Source organism: Podarcis bocagei (assembly GCF_964188305.1).
Source record: "Podarcis bocagei genome assembly, chromosome: 6".
Lineage (NCBI taxonomy): Eukaryota > Metazoa > Chordata > Lepidosauria > Squamata > Lacertidae > Podarcis > Podarcis bocagei.
In genome coordinates this window covers 63,340,826-63,356,702 of record NC_138130.1, presented here as the reverse complement: position 1 = coordinate 63,356,702, position 15,877 = coordinate 63,340,826, and the positions used below count along the sequence as shown (strand labels likewise).

Sequence of the window (15,877 nt, the reverse complement as noted above, 5' to 3'; positions counted from 1 at the left end):
AAAAGACTGTCTCTCAAGTCAATAGATCTTTTTAACTTCCACTAAATGTATTTCATTTTTAATATCCACAAAAGAACAAAACCTTACTTGAAAAGCAGAACCCTTCATTTATATTTGAAGACTGCCTGAACCACAGTGTCTGAATCCAAATTAGTATCTGGAGATTTCCAATTTTAGGGAGGGGAGAATCTAATAAATCAAGAATCTAACTTGGAATTAATGATTTTTGAAACGGCTTTGTTTTTCCTGTAGGTATGTCTTGCATTTTGAAATAAGTTATTTCAAGTAACATTTTGGATTCCAATTCCCATATTTTAGGTTCACTAGGTTTTGCTGCTGCTACTTGTTTGGGGTGAGGGGAACAAAGTCAGTTGCAAGTATGTTCAAATAATCCCATATATCTTTTCCACATTTCTTTTTGCATGGAATGTTTTCATAGTTTAATTATTGAATAATGAAATAAATAGTATCGAGACCCTTGTGATAGATGAAGATACCTATTTCAAAGGAATTTCAAGCTCCTGGGTTTCAGTAAAGATTTTGAAAAATGACACAGTCCACAACAATTCACACTTTAAAGTTTTTTGTTTTTTTAAAATCTAAACTAAACTATTATGGAGGTGATTTGTTGTACCCATGTGCACTCCAGAATCCTTTTTATTTCTCATTCAGTTGAATGCTAGGCAATGCTTTGGATACAAAGCAGTTTACCTGCAGGACTACTGTTAACAATGATGTGGGGAGTAACCACATGGGATGGACCCAAAGTATAATGTCCTATCTATTACCACTGCAAAAGGATGTGATAAACCTGTGCAGGGGCAGCAAGTCTTCAACAATGTCATAATGAGCCCTAAGTTAAACTTAACAAATAGATGAACTTGTTCAATCAACATACCTTCTATCATTTTGTATATTAACGGTAGGTTTTTTGTTTGGTCTGGTTTGCAACACCATGGTAAGCCAAACCATAGCTGGGACAAACACCCAAGCTCCTGGAGAAGAGACAGCTGCTGCTTTGCTCCTCCCTGATAATTTTTCTGCTTCCCTTTGGCACATGACACCAAGTCCTTAGCATCCCTTGACTTCAGTCTCTTCCCTGTTCTCCTGATATACCCCTGATTATTGTCCCACACCTCCAATTCTACTACCTTCAGCCGCTCTTACATACTTAGACCTTCATGATCCCACCTCCCTCTTCCTGCCTCCTGTTTTCCCCTTCAAATCCATCTTCTATGAACCCTTTCTTTTTATTTCCTACTCCTCATCCCCACAAAGCTTAAGTACAAATAACTGCATGTGCTCAGATTCATCACTGGCTGCCATTGTCTCTTCCTCCACTTGTCGTTCCCCTCCAATGCACTCTTAAGTGCAATGCAATCTAAATTTAGATTGCAAGCTCCAGAGGGCACTTCTGATTATATTTCTGTGTAAAGCACCTTGTACGCTGCTGGTGCTATATAAATAGCAATAATAGTGAGCACTTTCTTCTTTTAATCACATACTACAACTGTGTGTTGCATCTTAAAAGCTTTTCCATTGCGTCCTTTAACATACAGTCCCTTGAGATTTCTGCTTCCCACTGGTCTGTGTATAAAGAAAAGTGGGTGGGAAGGAGTTAATATGTACTGACCTCAGATTAGTATCCTTCTTTCTAATTCAACATTTCTTACCCATGCTCTTACATAGGCTGGCTAAGATTAATTATGGTTTTCTCTAATTTACGTAATTTAACAATGAAATAATGGGAACGCATTGGACTTTTGCTTTCTCACAAAACTGAACAGATGCAGTACTGTGTTGGGAAAAGCTGAGAGTTACTCTCAGGGTGAGGGGCTTGTGAAACTATCAGTAAAAAGCATGTTTGTTTGTTTGAAGGCTATAAGATTAGTTCTATCTCTTTTTCCTTGCACGTGTACTTTATTATTCCTGCTTCTTTTATTTTGCTACACAAAGAAAATGTGTGTATTAGGATTTTTAAAAGAAGGGGACAGGACAAACAACTGTATTGTAAGCTGTAAAGGAACAGATTTGAGTGCCTGATATTACTACTGTAAAAGGGAGGATAAATATATGGCTATGAGTTTAATTTCTCATATGATCTGTCTGTACCCCTATCAATATACAGTGGTACCTCGCAAGACGAATGCCTCGCAAGACGAAAAACGCGCAAGACGAAAGAGTTTTCCGTTTTTTGAGTCGTTCCGCAAGACGAATTTCCCTATGGGCTTGCTTCGCAAGACGAAACGTCTTGCGAGTTCTTGCGAGTTTGTTTCCTTTTTCTTAAAGCCGCTAAGCCGTTAATAGCCGCTAAGCCGTTAATAGCCGCTAAGCCGCTAATAGCTGTGCTTCGCAAGACGAAAAAACCGCAAGACGAAGAGACTCGCGGAACGGATTAATTTCGTCTTGCGAGGCACCACTGTAGGCGCTACCAAAAACCAACCAAAATTTAAAAAACAAGTCTTACACCAAAACTAAAGTCTAAGTAGCAGCAGCAGCATATAATGAGGGGAAATGATGTTTTATAGTAGAGGGGCAGTCATACTTTGCATGCCTGTGTTGTCTTAAAGGGAAGATATTTTAATTTATGATTATGATTTAACTGCATATCCATAAAACCCCAGGCACTGTTTCTCCTTCAGTGGATGCTCAGGTTGCGAACATGATCCGTGTGGGATGCACGTTTGCAACCTGCACCTGCGCATTACAGGTTACGTACTTAATTCGTTCCGGAGGTCCGTTCTTAACCTGAAACTGTTCTTAACCTGAAGCACCACTTTAGCTAATGGGGCCTTCCACTGCTACTACACCGCCGCCGCACGATTTCTGTTCTCATTCTGAAGCAAAGTTCTTAACCCGAGCTACTATTTCTGGGTTAGCGGAGTCTGTAACCTGAAGCGTATGTAACCCGAGGTACCACTGTACAGTTGTACCTTGGTTTTCGAACAGCCTAGTTCTCAAACGTTTTGGCTCCCGAATGATCGAAACAGTGACTGTTCCGGTTTCTGAACGTTCTTCGGAAGCTGGACATCCGATGGGGCTTCTGTGGCTTCTGATTGGCTGCAGGAGCTTCTAAATGTTTTCTAACATTTTGGAAGTTGAATAGACTTCTGGATTGGATTCCTTTCGACTGTAGTTCTTTTTGAAGTGAAGTAGTTCTGAAATCACAGAAAGCTCAAAGAGTACTATCCGGTGCATAGTTAAGAGCACTGTCAATTTATTTCAGTAGAGTTAATGCCCTTTATGTAGACCTAACTGTTCACAGTCGCTGACTGGGATGTTCCTGCTTTCATACCTTAACCTAACTGGAGATGATAAAAGGATAATTGATATTATGAAACATGAAGTCCACTAGAATGGATAATTGTTTAAATATAACCAAAAATTGCACACTGTAAAAATCAGGGAGAGAAGAAGAAAAATGAAAATTGTTCATATTTCACCATGAGAAAATAAATATTTAGCATAGAAACCATAGGATATCTAAGATAGATTGTACGCCTTAATATTTAGACTTTGTTGTTGTTTGTTTTCAGCTGGGAGGTCTTGAGATTTCTTCTCTCCAACCTAAGGTGGTGGATAGAAGAGTATGCCTTTGACGGCTTTCGATTTGATGGCATATCATCTATGCTGTATCACCATCATGGTATTGGTAAGTTTAATCTGCACACCAGTGATGTTCAAATTATCATGCAGTAGTGTAGCCATGCAATGATTTCAAATTTGTTAATAGTTTCCTTTTGAAAATCTTGGGCTGAAGCCTACAGCTTTGACTTCCTGCTCTTGAGACTTTATGATTTTGTCTTATTAGGCACAGCTTTTAGTGGAGATTACAATGAATACTTCGGGATGCACGTTGATGATGAAGCTTTAGTGTACCTAATGATGGCAAACCACATGATACATTTCTTGCATCCAGAATGTATAACGATAGCAGAGGTAATTCTTAGAATACATGTTGACATAATTAGTTTTAGCTGTTTTATTATTTGAAATACAGTTTAATTGAATCAATTACAGTTACATTAGCAGCCATGTACTTATCTTTAAGCAAGTTCCAGCCGCTGTTAAGCTTCTTGTTTTGTATTTTTTAAAATCAATTGATTGGAATTGGAGATTTAAATACATGCTTAAATATCTCTCATTTAAATAACAGGAACATGAATTCACTCAGCTTGCGATGGAATGTACTGTTTGTTGATAGATGCCATTTAGTAAATTTTAATGTACCATTATTTCATTGTTCTATATATATATTATTGATTTTCATGAGAAAATAGCAATATAGAAACAAGTAAGTCTTCCCCCTCCCAACATATACTGATAGTAGAACAAGCAGTTGAAAAGCTTTTGAGGATATCAAAGCAAAAGAAGCTAGTGTCTAAATGGAGACGAAAGAATCATTTTACCAGTGCTCCACAGTCTCAGGAAGGTAGACAAAAGATGAAAACTTTTTATTTTAGGATGCTCACTAATTGCTAGTGATATATTTGGATAAACTAGTTCTATCATTTAGTCATAGGTACATTATTTCACAAATTAAATGTTAAATTCAGAAAGCACTGACATTTCTGAAGTACAATATGATCATCTGAAATATTTTTAAACTTAGCCTGTTTAATAAGTGAGTTTCTTTATGATTTACAAATGTTTTATTCAAGGTGTTGAAAGCTTACAATTAGTATTGTCAAAGCAAATATGAACTAATATATGTATCACTGAAAATTCTAATCTGTGATAAATTAAGAGCCCTAAATGTTTGGCCCACTTCAGATTTATCAAGAAGATATTTTGGAATGCTTAGGTCTGTATGCATGATTTATGAACAAAACAACAAAATCAATGAGAAGATGCAAAGGAATATTATTTGCACAGTAAGATGATTAAACTCCAAAGCACTAACTTTGACTGAAAGGCCCGAACAAGTTATTTGCAGTTATTTTGATCAAAGAATTATGTCTAGAATCCTGCTAGCATTTAACATTGTGAAACTGTTTTACATGCAATTATTTTATATTCAACCTGGGAAAACAAAATTAAAGGGAATTACAGGCATACATAAATATTGGTATGTCAGCACATAAATACTTCAGATGGGCAGTACCAGTAGCTTCTTCATTCTAAAATGAAAAATATAGAGTATTCTCCTACCATGTAAGCATGGGAAATAAGAATTTCATATTCCGCCAAAAGAAACCATTACACACAAACACACAAGTTCAACAACCTCAAGTATTTAAAACAGAAACTGATGAAATGAAGCAATTATGGGATATATTAAACTTAAAATTGTCTTATTGATTTTGGGGTTCATTTCAAGTAAAATTAGCCCATCATCTAGTGAGCCACAATATGGTTATCAGTATTCCTACCAATGAAGCAAAGTAGAGCCTGTTTGCATTACCTGATTTAAGATTTTTTTTAACAAGATGTGCCTTCAATTTATTCTACTTAAATTGAAAACTACTTCAACTTCAATACATCATTTTTTCTGTCTAGTGGGAGCCTCTATACAAAATGTGGAATTGATCCACATGCTCATGGTGGAACGAAATTGGGAGGGAGGAACTATTGATATCATTCTAAATTACAAATGGCTAGCATGAATTTGAGCTTGCATGTAATGATAGTGGAATGACTGGCGCCACAGGAGAGGAGCACGCTTTCGTCTAGAGTAGGATCGATTTGTAGTCTTGTTCTGTAAGGACCTGTCTGATAAAATTAAGTAACAGAATTCTTTTTAATATTCTGAATATTCGCCACTGAAAATGGGTTCTTCCATTGCTTTCCCTACACACATAGGGGCGAGGAATGTGTTAGAGAGGTAATGCATCTCTCACCGTTGCCCGTGATCAAATTCTGTTTCTGTTATGCCAGCATATAATTAATGGAATGTGTAAAAATGATATAATGTGAAAGAGAAAGTGAACAGACAGTTGAATTGTGTCCTTTATTAATATTTCACATTGCATTTCGAGAACATCTAAGGACAGGCTTACACACATGAAATAATCCATTTCAGTTTCTCTCCCTACCCCCACTCCACATCTTGGTAGAACTAGTTGGATACTTTTATTTAATTTCCTGGTACCCTTCTCATGGAGATACGGGGTTGGTGCTATGCAGTTCTTAATAAGTAGGATTTAAAGTTTTACATGGTTTACACAGTAGTTATACCACAACTCAATTCCTGAACTTTATGGAAAATGAACCATATGTTTTTGAACTTTAACTCCCATCAACCGAAGCCAGCATTGCCAGCAGTCATAAATTCTGAAAGTTAGGGTCCAGAAACATTTGGCAGACCACAGGTTCTGGCTTTTGTAGTTCTTTCTCCAGCTCACCCCTCTTCCAGAAAGCTTTTTCAACTTTTGGTAAGGTTTTGCTGTTTGGACAATGATCTTTGATTTGTAACATTGCATTGTTTTTCAAGGAAGTGTCTGGGATGCCTGCCCTTTGCTGTCCAGTAACAGAAGGAGGAACTGGATTTGATTATCGATTGGCCATGGCAATTCCTGACAAATGGATTCAGGTCAGACTCTCTCAATAATAATAATAATAATAATAATAATAATAATAATAATAATAATATATTATTTGTACCCCGCCCATCTGGCTGGGTTTCCCCAGCCACTCTGGGTGGCTTCCAACAAAGCTGAAAAATACACTAAAATGTCACATATTAAAAACTTCCCTGAACAGGGCTGCCTTCAGATGTCTTCTGAATGTCAGGTAGTTGTTTATTGCTTTGACATCTGATGGGAGGGCGTTCCACAGGGCGGGCGCCACTACCGAGAAGGCCCTCTGCCTGGTTCCCTGTAACTTGGCCTCTCGCAGTGAGGGAACCGCCAGAAGGCCCTCGGAGCTGGACCTCAGTGTCCGGGCAGAACGATGGGGGAGGAGACGCTCCTTCAGATATACTGGACCGAGGCTGTTTAGGGCTTTAAAGGTCAGCACCAACACTTTAAATTGTACTCGGAAACGTACTGGGAGCCAATGTAGGTCTTTCAAGACCGGTGTTATATGGTCTCAGCGGCCGCCCCCAGTCACCAGTCTAGCTGCCACGTTCGGATTAGTTGTAGTTTCCGGGTAACATTCAAAGGTAGCCCCACGTAGAGCGCATTGCAGTAGTCCAAGCGGGAGATAACCAGAGCATGCACCACTCTGGCGAGACAGTCCGCAGGCAGATAGGGTCTCAGCCTACGTACCAGATGGAGCTGGTAAACAGCTGCCCTGGATACAGATTTGACCTGTGCCTCCATGGACAGCTGTGAGTCCAAAATGACTCCCAGGCTGCGCACCTGGTCCTTCAGGGGCACAGTTACCCCATTCAGGACCAGGGAATCCTCCACACCTGCCCGCCTCCTGTCCCCCAAAAACAGTACTTCTGTCTTGTCTCTCTCTCTCTCCCTTCCTCTCTCAGCTCTAGCTCTGTTTCCTTTAACAAGATTAAATCTTTAGAGCATTTTCAGTGTCAGTTTAATCAGGGCTTCACATATCTTGTCTTGTCTTACTAAACTGCCATAATTTTAGGATAATCATTCAGTCCTCCCTTCCCGCAAATCCTCTGTTCCTGCTAGGATAACTAAGAGGGAGTGTTATCTCCTCTTGCTATATGTTTCACCAAAGTGGCATGCGACATGTTGCAGGAATGTTTGATACCATGACAATTATGTCCTTGGTTTTATGGATTGAATTTTGATACATTCTTACAGCAAACCTAACAAAATGAAGATCTAAAAATATATCTGGATCTGTGTTATGCACGTCAGTAGGACAAGGCTATGATGACACATTAATTTTGTATTTAGAATTATTGTGACTTAATTACAGTTAGACAAACTTCTCTTTAAAGCCTGCCAAATTCTGGTAATAAAATATAACAGTTTAAATATGTAACAGCCCTCCCCCCCGCCAATAATGGCATGCTGAATGAATCCAAACTCTGCTATAGGTTCTTTTCTTAATAGAAAGAATGCTACTTAGCTGCTGTTGTTTTTAATACCACTCTTCCTCCTAAAGGAGCTCAAGGCATCAAACAACAAAACAATAAAGACCATGCAAATAATTTTGAAACATTTGCAAACAATCAAATATCCTCACAGCTAAATTTCAGGGTTGCTAAGCAGAATATCTCTCGGCAATCAAATCCCTAAGTGAATGGGACTCTTTTTAAATTACACCTAAATGTTGATAACAATTATTACAACAGGCACACAACAAGACTAATGTGAACTGAAAATACTAAGAGAAAAAAGTAACTAGTGTGTGCATTAGACAGCTGCAAAAATAAAAGTTCAGCAGGATCACCTTTTTCTGCACTTTGAGAGACGTCCATTACTTCAGCATAGTTCACTCTTTCAGCCGCCACCCCCCCAAAAAAAATAGTCTGGTAGAACAAATTTAACATTTTTGCAGTGTTTGACCCTGCTTTCCTGAAGACAAACCCCTTATTAAGCTAATTGCTATGAACATGTTGGAATTGTGTGTCTGAGAAGCATCTTTCTTAGTCCCTTCATGAGCCATTTTTTCCCTGATGATGATATTTGTTAATCCAGCTTGAACAGGGTAGGAAGGAAAGTGTGCAAAGTCCTTGCAATGCAGGCATGTTCAGTAAGGTACTGTATCTTTTGGTTCCCTTTTATGTGAACAGTCCTGAATAAAACACTGTTACATGAAGGGACGCAGGTGGCGCTGTGGGTTAAACCACAGAGCCTAGGACTTGCTGATCAGAAGGTTAGCGGTGCGAATCCCTGTGATGGGGTGAGCTCCCGTTGCTCAGTCCCTGCTCCTGCCAACCTAGCAGTTCGAAAGCACGTCAAAGTGCAAGTAGATAAATAGGTACCGCTCCGGCGGGAAGGTAAACAGCGTTTCCATACGCTGCTCTGGTTAGCCAGAAGCGGCTTAGTCATGCTGGCCACATGACCTGCAAGCTGTACACCGGCTCCCTCGGCCAATAAAGCGAGAAGAGTGCCGCAACCCCAGAGTCAGTCACGACTGGACCTAATGGTCAGGGGTCCCTTTACCTTTACCTTTACATGAATTCAACAAGTACTGCTAACAGCAAAAATCCAGTTATACATCCTTGTTTTTTTATGTGTGCATCATATACTTACCTACCTACCTGCATAGATTTGAAGGTGAATCGTCTTCCCAATAAAAATGTAGCCTAATAAAGATTTGTTTGTATACCTGGCGCTCAATATTAAGCAGAAGAAAAAGATGGTATGCACATTTTTTGTATTTTTGCACACAAGCTACTTTGTCACATAGATTAACAACATGAAAGTAAAGAATTCGCCTTTTCATTTTGACACGGTCTAATAGCAGATTAGCCTGTTTTGATATTAATTAATTTTTAACTTGCTCCAAGCATTTCCTATGCTGCCTGCCAGACAGTAAAATACCCAGTGAAACACTACAGAAATAACTCTTCTTCTTTTAAGGTTCAGCAATCATCAGAGGCTTATGCAGTATTGCATAATAAGGAACAGGAAGGTTTAGCAGTGAAATTGCTACATTTAGTCAACCATTAAAATGATGGCAAGTAGCCCTCATTGTTTTACAGAAGTATAGAGAAAATCAATTTAAATAACACTGACATGCATAGTTAATAATCAGACGTTGGCAGCTGTTTTGGCAGAAAAGTAAAATATGGACTTTAAAATGCTACAGTATATTACGGAGTTGAAAGAAGAATACCATTTGGGACATCAAAAAGTAGACTTTTACCATTTCAGTTCTTCTGAAAGACTCAGAATACGAATGTTAGCTTGACAATTCAGAGGGCGAAGCGTGGAAAAAAGTGATACAGTGTAACAAACAACAGTAATTTTGAATGATTCCTTTTTAATTTTGCAGATAATTAAGGAGCTTAAGGATGAAGACTGGGATATGGGCAATATAGTGTTCACGCTAACAAATAGGAGATACGGAGAGAAATACATTGCGTATGCAGAGAGTCATGACCAGGTACAAAGCTTGAGAGGAAAATTGAAATTCTGAGATACTGTTCAAAGACCTAGGGAAAATTTTGAAGAAGGATAAAAAATCTTGGTGAACACAGAAACCCAGGCATGTCTGTGAGCGGGGAGGGAGGGAGAGAAGGGGAAGGAGGCAGCAGCCTCTGCTGCTAGTACTACCATCCTCCATTCTGTGGCTGGGCCAAGCTGTAGAGGTGAGTGCAGATGTTGCGGCTGGGAGAAGGGGAAGGGAAGGGGTGGGGTGCTGGTTGGGTGTGAAGAGCAGATGGGGGAAGGTAGAGGGAGAGGTTGAATAAGGGGAAGGGATGTGCAAAGTTGGGCATTAATTAATTGTGGGCAGTGCAGGAGAAGGTGTGATAGAGAGAAAAGGGGGGGAAAGGGTCGTGGTGAGTACTGGAAGCTTTTTTTCTAGGAACAGAAAACAACCACTGCTCTTCAGGATTTTGTATTGCATGAGAGTCCCTTCCCTAGTTATACATCCAGATCAAAGTAAGGAAGCTTTTCTGGCCAAAGGGCTGTATCTCTTCCATCCCTGGCAGGCCAAAATTGACAGGTGAGCGGAGCTCATTTGTTAGGAGCACAGTTGCTAATGTTTAACTGTGTTGGGCAGCATGTTACTTTATTTGTACTAGAACATGTCTTGAATCTGTAGCTTAGGAACCAATGAAATGCAGAAGATTCCTTTCCTCACCCCTTTGTTTGTCAACGCAGGCTCTTGTTGGCGACAAGACCCTGGCGTTTCGGCTGATGGATGCAGAGATGTATGAGAACATGAGTGTCATCTCACCTTTTACTCCAGTTATTGATCGAGGAATACAGCTTCATAAAATGATTCGCCTCATAACTCATGCCATGGGAGGAGAGGGTTATCTCAACTTCATGGGTAAGTAACTCTGTGCCAAAAAAGAAAATATGTTTTGTTGTGATATACAACTCAAGAGGTTGGATCCAGACTCATTGAAATCAAAAGGACAAGTTAGTGAAGAATAACTGCTTTCAATATGACTGGAGCAGGATTGACTTTCAAGGGTGTATTTGTGTGATTGCACACTAAATAAAACTCTTGATATCAATGGGGCTCACTCCAATCCAAGTGGGTGTAGGATTGCATTCTATGCCTGGGTCTAACCTTTTGTCTCTTTTGCCTTGTGGAAAAGTTATCCATAGAAAGGTTTTATGCTGTAGTCTAATTCGTTGTTGATCAACAAAGCTGATTTACTATTTTCTGTAGCTACTGCATGAAAGTTTCAGAGCACAGAGTTTTAGGTCTTGCTCTAGATAAGCTGGAAGTCTATCCTTGCCCTGTTTCGGTAGGTTTTCCTTGTCTCATCTATGCAAGTTGTCAAGTGGCTTTATCACCCACCATCATTTTCCCTCCTCCATGCTGCGAACCTGTTTCTTCAGGTGCTGAAAGTCAGCAAGAGAGAATCAGTTGTCCCCTAAATAATCACAAATCATTGCCCCAAAGATGCAATAAAATGACTTTTGAGCTCTTCCCTTTTAGTTCTTTCCCAGATTTCCCATCCCATTGGCTGGCCAACTGATGGTCATCTTTCCATAAGTGTCCAGATTACTGTCAGCCTACATATCAAATTTTGCACCCCAGTCTTAAGTGGGTAGGTCCCAAAATGCCTCTCCAGTCTATTGACTGCTCCATGCTACAGTGCAACTGTTTTCCAAGAACCTCACTCTGCTGCACTGGATGCCACTGCCCTCGCAGCTTCTGTGGCTCCTGAGGCTAGCAAAGCACCTGCCATCTGTAATGATGTCTTGCTGTTGGAGCAATTTCAGAACTGCACCAGTGGCCCTGCCCTCGGCCTGTACATACGCCTCACCTCCCAGGATGCCCTGCCAGTGCTGTCCCCACCCACTCAGCAGCAAGAGGAGAGGAAGGAGTAGACCTATTTTCAGCATCATTGTTGCTCCTCTGAATGTTCTTAAGTATGTTGAGATGGTGTCTAGATTGTGGAAAAAGCACACAGATAGGCAGTCTTCCTTATTGAAATACAGTTTGTAGAATGCTCTAAATTATTTTAACAACAAAGCATGCTGACATTATTTTGTCACTGTATTGCAAGTACAATTGCAAATGTTTACCATGTTTACCAGTAGATTTTTTTGTGGTGTTAAGAGCCAGGAGGCCTTGGTAAAGATGGGATTCTGTGGTCTTATTTTATCTGAGGAACTGTAAGAATATTCATATATTAATTTGTGCTGGATCAGCCATAGGCAAACTTGGCCCTCCAGATGTTTTGGGACTACAACTCCAATCATCCCTAGCTAACAGGACCAGTGGTCAGGGATGATGGGAGCTGTAGTCCCAAAACAGCTGGAGGGTCGAGTGTGTGTATGCCTGGGCTAGATGTTTTCTTTTATTCATGATTACCTTGATGAATAGCTTGGAGATTATATTTTTTGCAGTCATACTCTATTGGTACTTTTAGAACACTGACAAATAAGTGGTGAAATAATATCAAAGCAATATTCTTTGATAGTAAAATACGTATGCTTCCCCCTTGCAGAAAAAAAAAGATAATAAATGTATGTGCAGTTAGTTTGTAGACAGAAATCAAAGTAAAGTACCGTATTTTTTGCACCATAACACTCACTTTTTTCCTCCTAGAAAGTAAGGGGAAATGTCTGTGTGTGTTATGGAGGAAATGCCTACGGGTGGCATGCCTATGGATTTTCCTCCTCTAAAAACTATGTGCGTGTTATGGTCGGGTGCGTGTTATAGAGCGAAAAATACGGTAATTCCCATTGCGCTACAACTTAGCAAACTTGAAGAGGAGATGTTTGGGAGAAATGCCCTTATATAGAAAGTTTGACTACAATAGGAATTACTTAAGTGTCATTCATTCATAATGTTATATGTATGCCACTTTTACACACACACACACACACACACACACACACACCATGCTTAAAGTGACTTATAACAAAGAAAACAGCAATGCGTTTTAAAATCCAAAAGTGGAAAAACAATTTCATAACGTAATAAAACAATGGTGCAGTACAAACAAACCACATACATTTCAGTACTATAAATATAACAAAATTACATTAACAACTTGCAGCATCCAGCAGCAAAAATAACAGGGGAGCTTGACAGATTCACCTTGGTCCTAGAAACAACCCACCCATGATGTTTCTGGCAGTCCCTCTCCTGCAGCAGGTGTCTTCTCTTCATCATCTCTTTGTCATAGGGACCAAATAAAATCCCTTATCTCAACACATCTATAAATTAGGCTTTAAAGCAGTATTAAAGTAGTTATCATCCACCCACTGTTTGAATTTCATGTCCTGCTGTTCCTCCCTTCCTTCCCATTGCCCCCCTACCACCATCAGATAAGGCCAATTAATTTCTCTTAATGAATAAATGTATGTGTAAAAGAACTAATAATACTAATTACAAATGGGCTGCAATAGTAATCCACACCTCCCCCCCCCCAAAAAAAAAGCCTTGGCGAAGAGAGACATCTTCAGCTGGTGTTGAAAGCTATGTAATGCAGATATCTTTTAACTGATTTTAAAAATATTGTATATTTTCATTGTTGTTAACAATTCCATTGTTGGAATCTCATGATGAAGGCTGGGTAAGAAATCTATTAAAGCTAATCTAAATCTACCTGTAAATCCAGTGGGTCACATTCAGCCACAGGATGAGTGAAGCATCTCACTGCAGCAGAAGTTCCATATCTACAAGTTTGCTTGTGTGGAGATAGGTAGAGAGAAGGAGAGAGGACAGGTAAGGGGTTCTTCCCACAACCCCATCATTGCAGTTTTTATCGTCAAATGAAATCTACAATGAGTAGACCTGCAATAGACAAACAGACCATTTGGTCCCTTCCCAACATCAACATGTTTGATTGCACCACTGTTATCATTTGACTATGTTACATAGCTTATACAGTCAAAGTAATTTTTATATTACCTTAAAATTATTGTGACATGCTGAATAGCACATCTGAATCATGTAGTTTGCACATTGATTTAGCACAGGCTAGGCTCAAAGTCCTTATTTACATGGTGAGGGTCTAAGCCTAAGACTTTGGCCATGTTGAAACTGTTCCAATAAGCAACGTCTGAGGAGGCCCTCAAAAGTGCAGTTTGTTACAGCAAGCTGGTTCATATGTAGCACTAAGCCATGGTTTATTCGCTCATGCAGACAAGGCCCAGCAGCTTAACCATGGATTATTAACCAGACAAACACAAAAATGGTCTTAGTGTTACAAGTGAACTGAGACAGCTTCACACTACAAGCTTTTGACTGTCCTTGTTACTTTAATTTCCCTGCTTGCAGCTATTCTTTTCACCTAGATAAGAAAAACAAACATGTAAACAAAATCGTAATTAGTGGAGGAATATGCCAAATTCTCCTGACCCCTTGAATTCATGCCTGCTCCTCCCCATTCCAACCCAGGGTTTCGCATAGGGGGATGTGGGTCCTGGGGCATATAACACTGTCACTCCACATTGCCTTCATCTCTTGCCTGCCTTTGCCACCTCACACTTTACATGGTGATGTTGACAGCCAGGGCTGTCTTAAGCATATGTGGCACCGGAGTGCAAAGATCTGCCTGGCACACACACACACACCCCGGTTGCCCAGTCCCAGGTGCGCAGGAGGACGGAGCCAGCTGGCCGCCTACCTCAGCGTCTTGCTGGCTCTGTCGCCCCCGAACTTGCGACAAAGTGATGGGCGGGCTCTTCCCTGGACTCAACTCTTGGGCCCCAGAATCTTGGTCTGGCGCCCTTGAAAGCCTGGCGCCCAGGTGCCCCACACCCCTAGCGCCTATGGGTAAGACGGCCCTGTTGACATCAACTCCTCCCAGCTTACTCTGTGGTTGATAGGCAGCATACTCTTCCTTCCATACTTTCCCCCTTTTCCCCACTGCATACTTTTCCCCACTTCCATACTTTCCCCCTTTCCCCCACTTCCATACTTTCCCCCCTTTTCCACTGACAGCAAGACCCTCCCTCCCCTCCCTCCCTCACCCCAAGGAGAACCTACCAAGGGGGTAGGAGGTGGAAGGGCTGCCCAGGCGCCATGGCTGCCGACTGTGGGAAACTGGTGTCAGGCACGGGGCACCTCAGAGTTGTGGGTTGCCTTTCTTGCTTTTTCTAGGAATCCAGTACTATGAACCCCCAAAGGAAGATCTGTTTTATTTGCTTTTGTAGATGATGGGATGATAGAGACAAGTTGGCTTCTCAAACAAATAACTGCTTGCGAAAGCAATTCCATGCGGTGACAGGAGGCCCTGAAGGTCTATCAATCTGCACAGGGTTAACTATGAATTTTAGCGAGGACTTCTACTTCTTAGGAAATAAACATACATATTAAGCCCAAAATAGATATGGCCAACCCTGTTGCGCTTCCCCTGCTGGAAGCTAGATCATTTTCCTTAGTTTTATTCAGAGAAATCTATTGACTTGTGATGGATTACTATTACATGTGCAGTGTTAAAATGGTATGATAAATGGTATATTTTGCAGGGTAACAGATCTGTAGGAAGAAATGTTTAGCAATAGGAGTCCTAATGAATAATTTCATTCTCTCCGTACCTTGCAATAGCAGAAAATGCGACGGATTCATGCTGAGACTCGTTTCTCATGAAATCAATAGATTTTTAGTCTTGGCACATTTAAAATAAAAGGGGGCTGGGATTTTGCTGTCTGAACAGGTTATTAAGGAGCTGCAAACCACACACACACATGCACATGTGCATCTGCACACAAACACAAAAATTATAGTATAGTATATAGCCTCCCCTACCATTTTCTGTGGCAAAAAGTAGTGAATTGAAACTTTGATTATAGATTTATAATGCTCACTAGAATTAATTTGTCAGTATAAATACCATAGTTGAAACTTTTGCTTATATATGGGAAAG

General features: G+C 40.3%; 1 protein-coding gene across 2 annotated transcripts in view; it reads left to right on the top strand.

The window, feature by feature from the left end:
* GBE1 (1,4-alpha-glucan branching enzyme 1) overlaps positions 1-15,877 on the top strand; it is a 148,862-nt gene that overhangs the window by 81,670 nt on the left and 51,315 nt on the right. For both annotated transcript variants that reach the window (XM_081199739.1, XM_081199738.1), the window contains exons 8-12: positions 3,537-3,652; positions 3,812-3,939; positions 6,434-6,532; positions 9,862-9,972; positions 10,695-10,866. In XM_081199739.1, the coding sequence (XP_081055865.1) occupies positions 3,537-3,652; positions 3,812-3,939; positions 6,434-6,532; positions 9,862-9,972; positions 10,695-10,866 (626 nt within the window). The remainder of the gene's footprint in view (positions 1-3,536; positions 3,653-3,811; positions 3,940-6,433; positions 6,533-9,861; positions 9,973-10,694; positions 10,867-15,877) is intronic.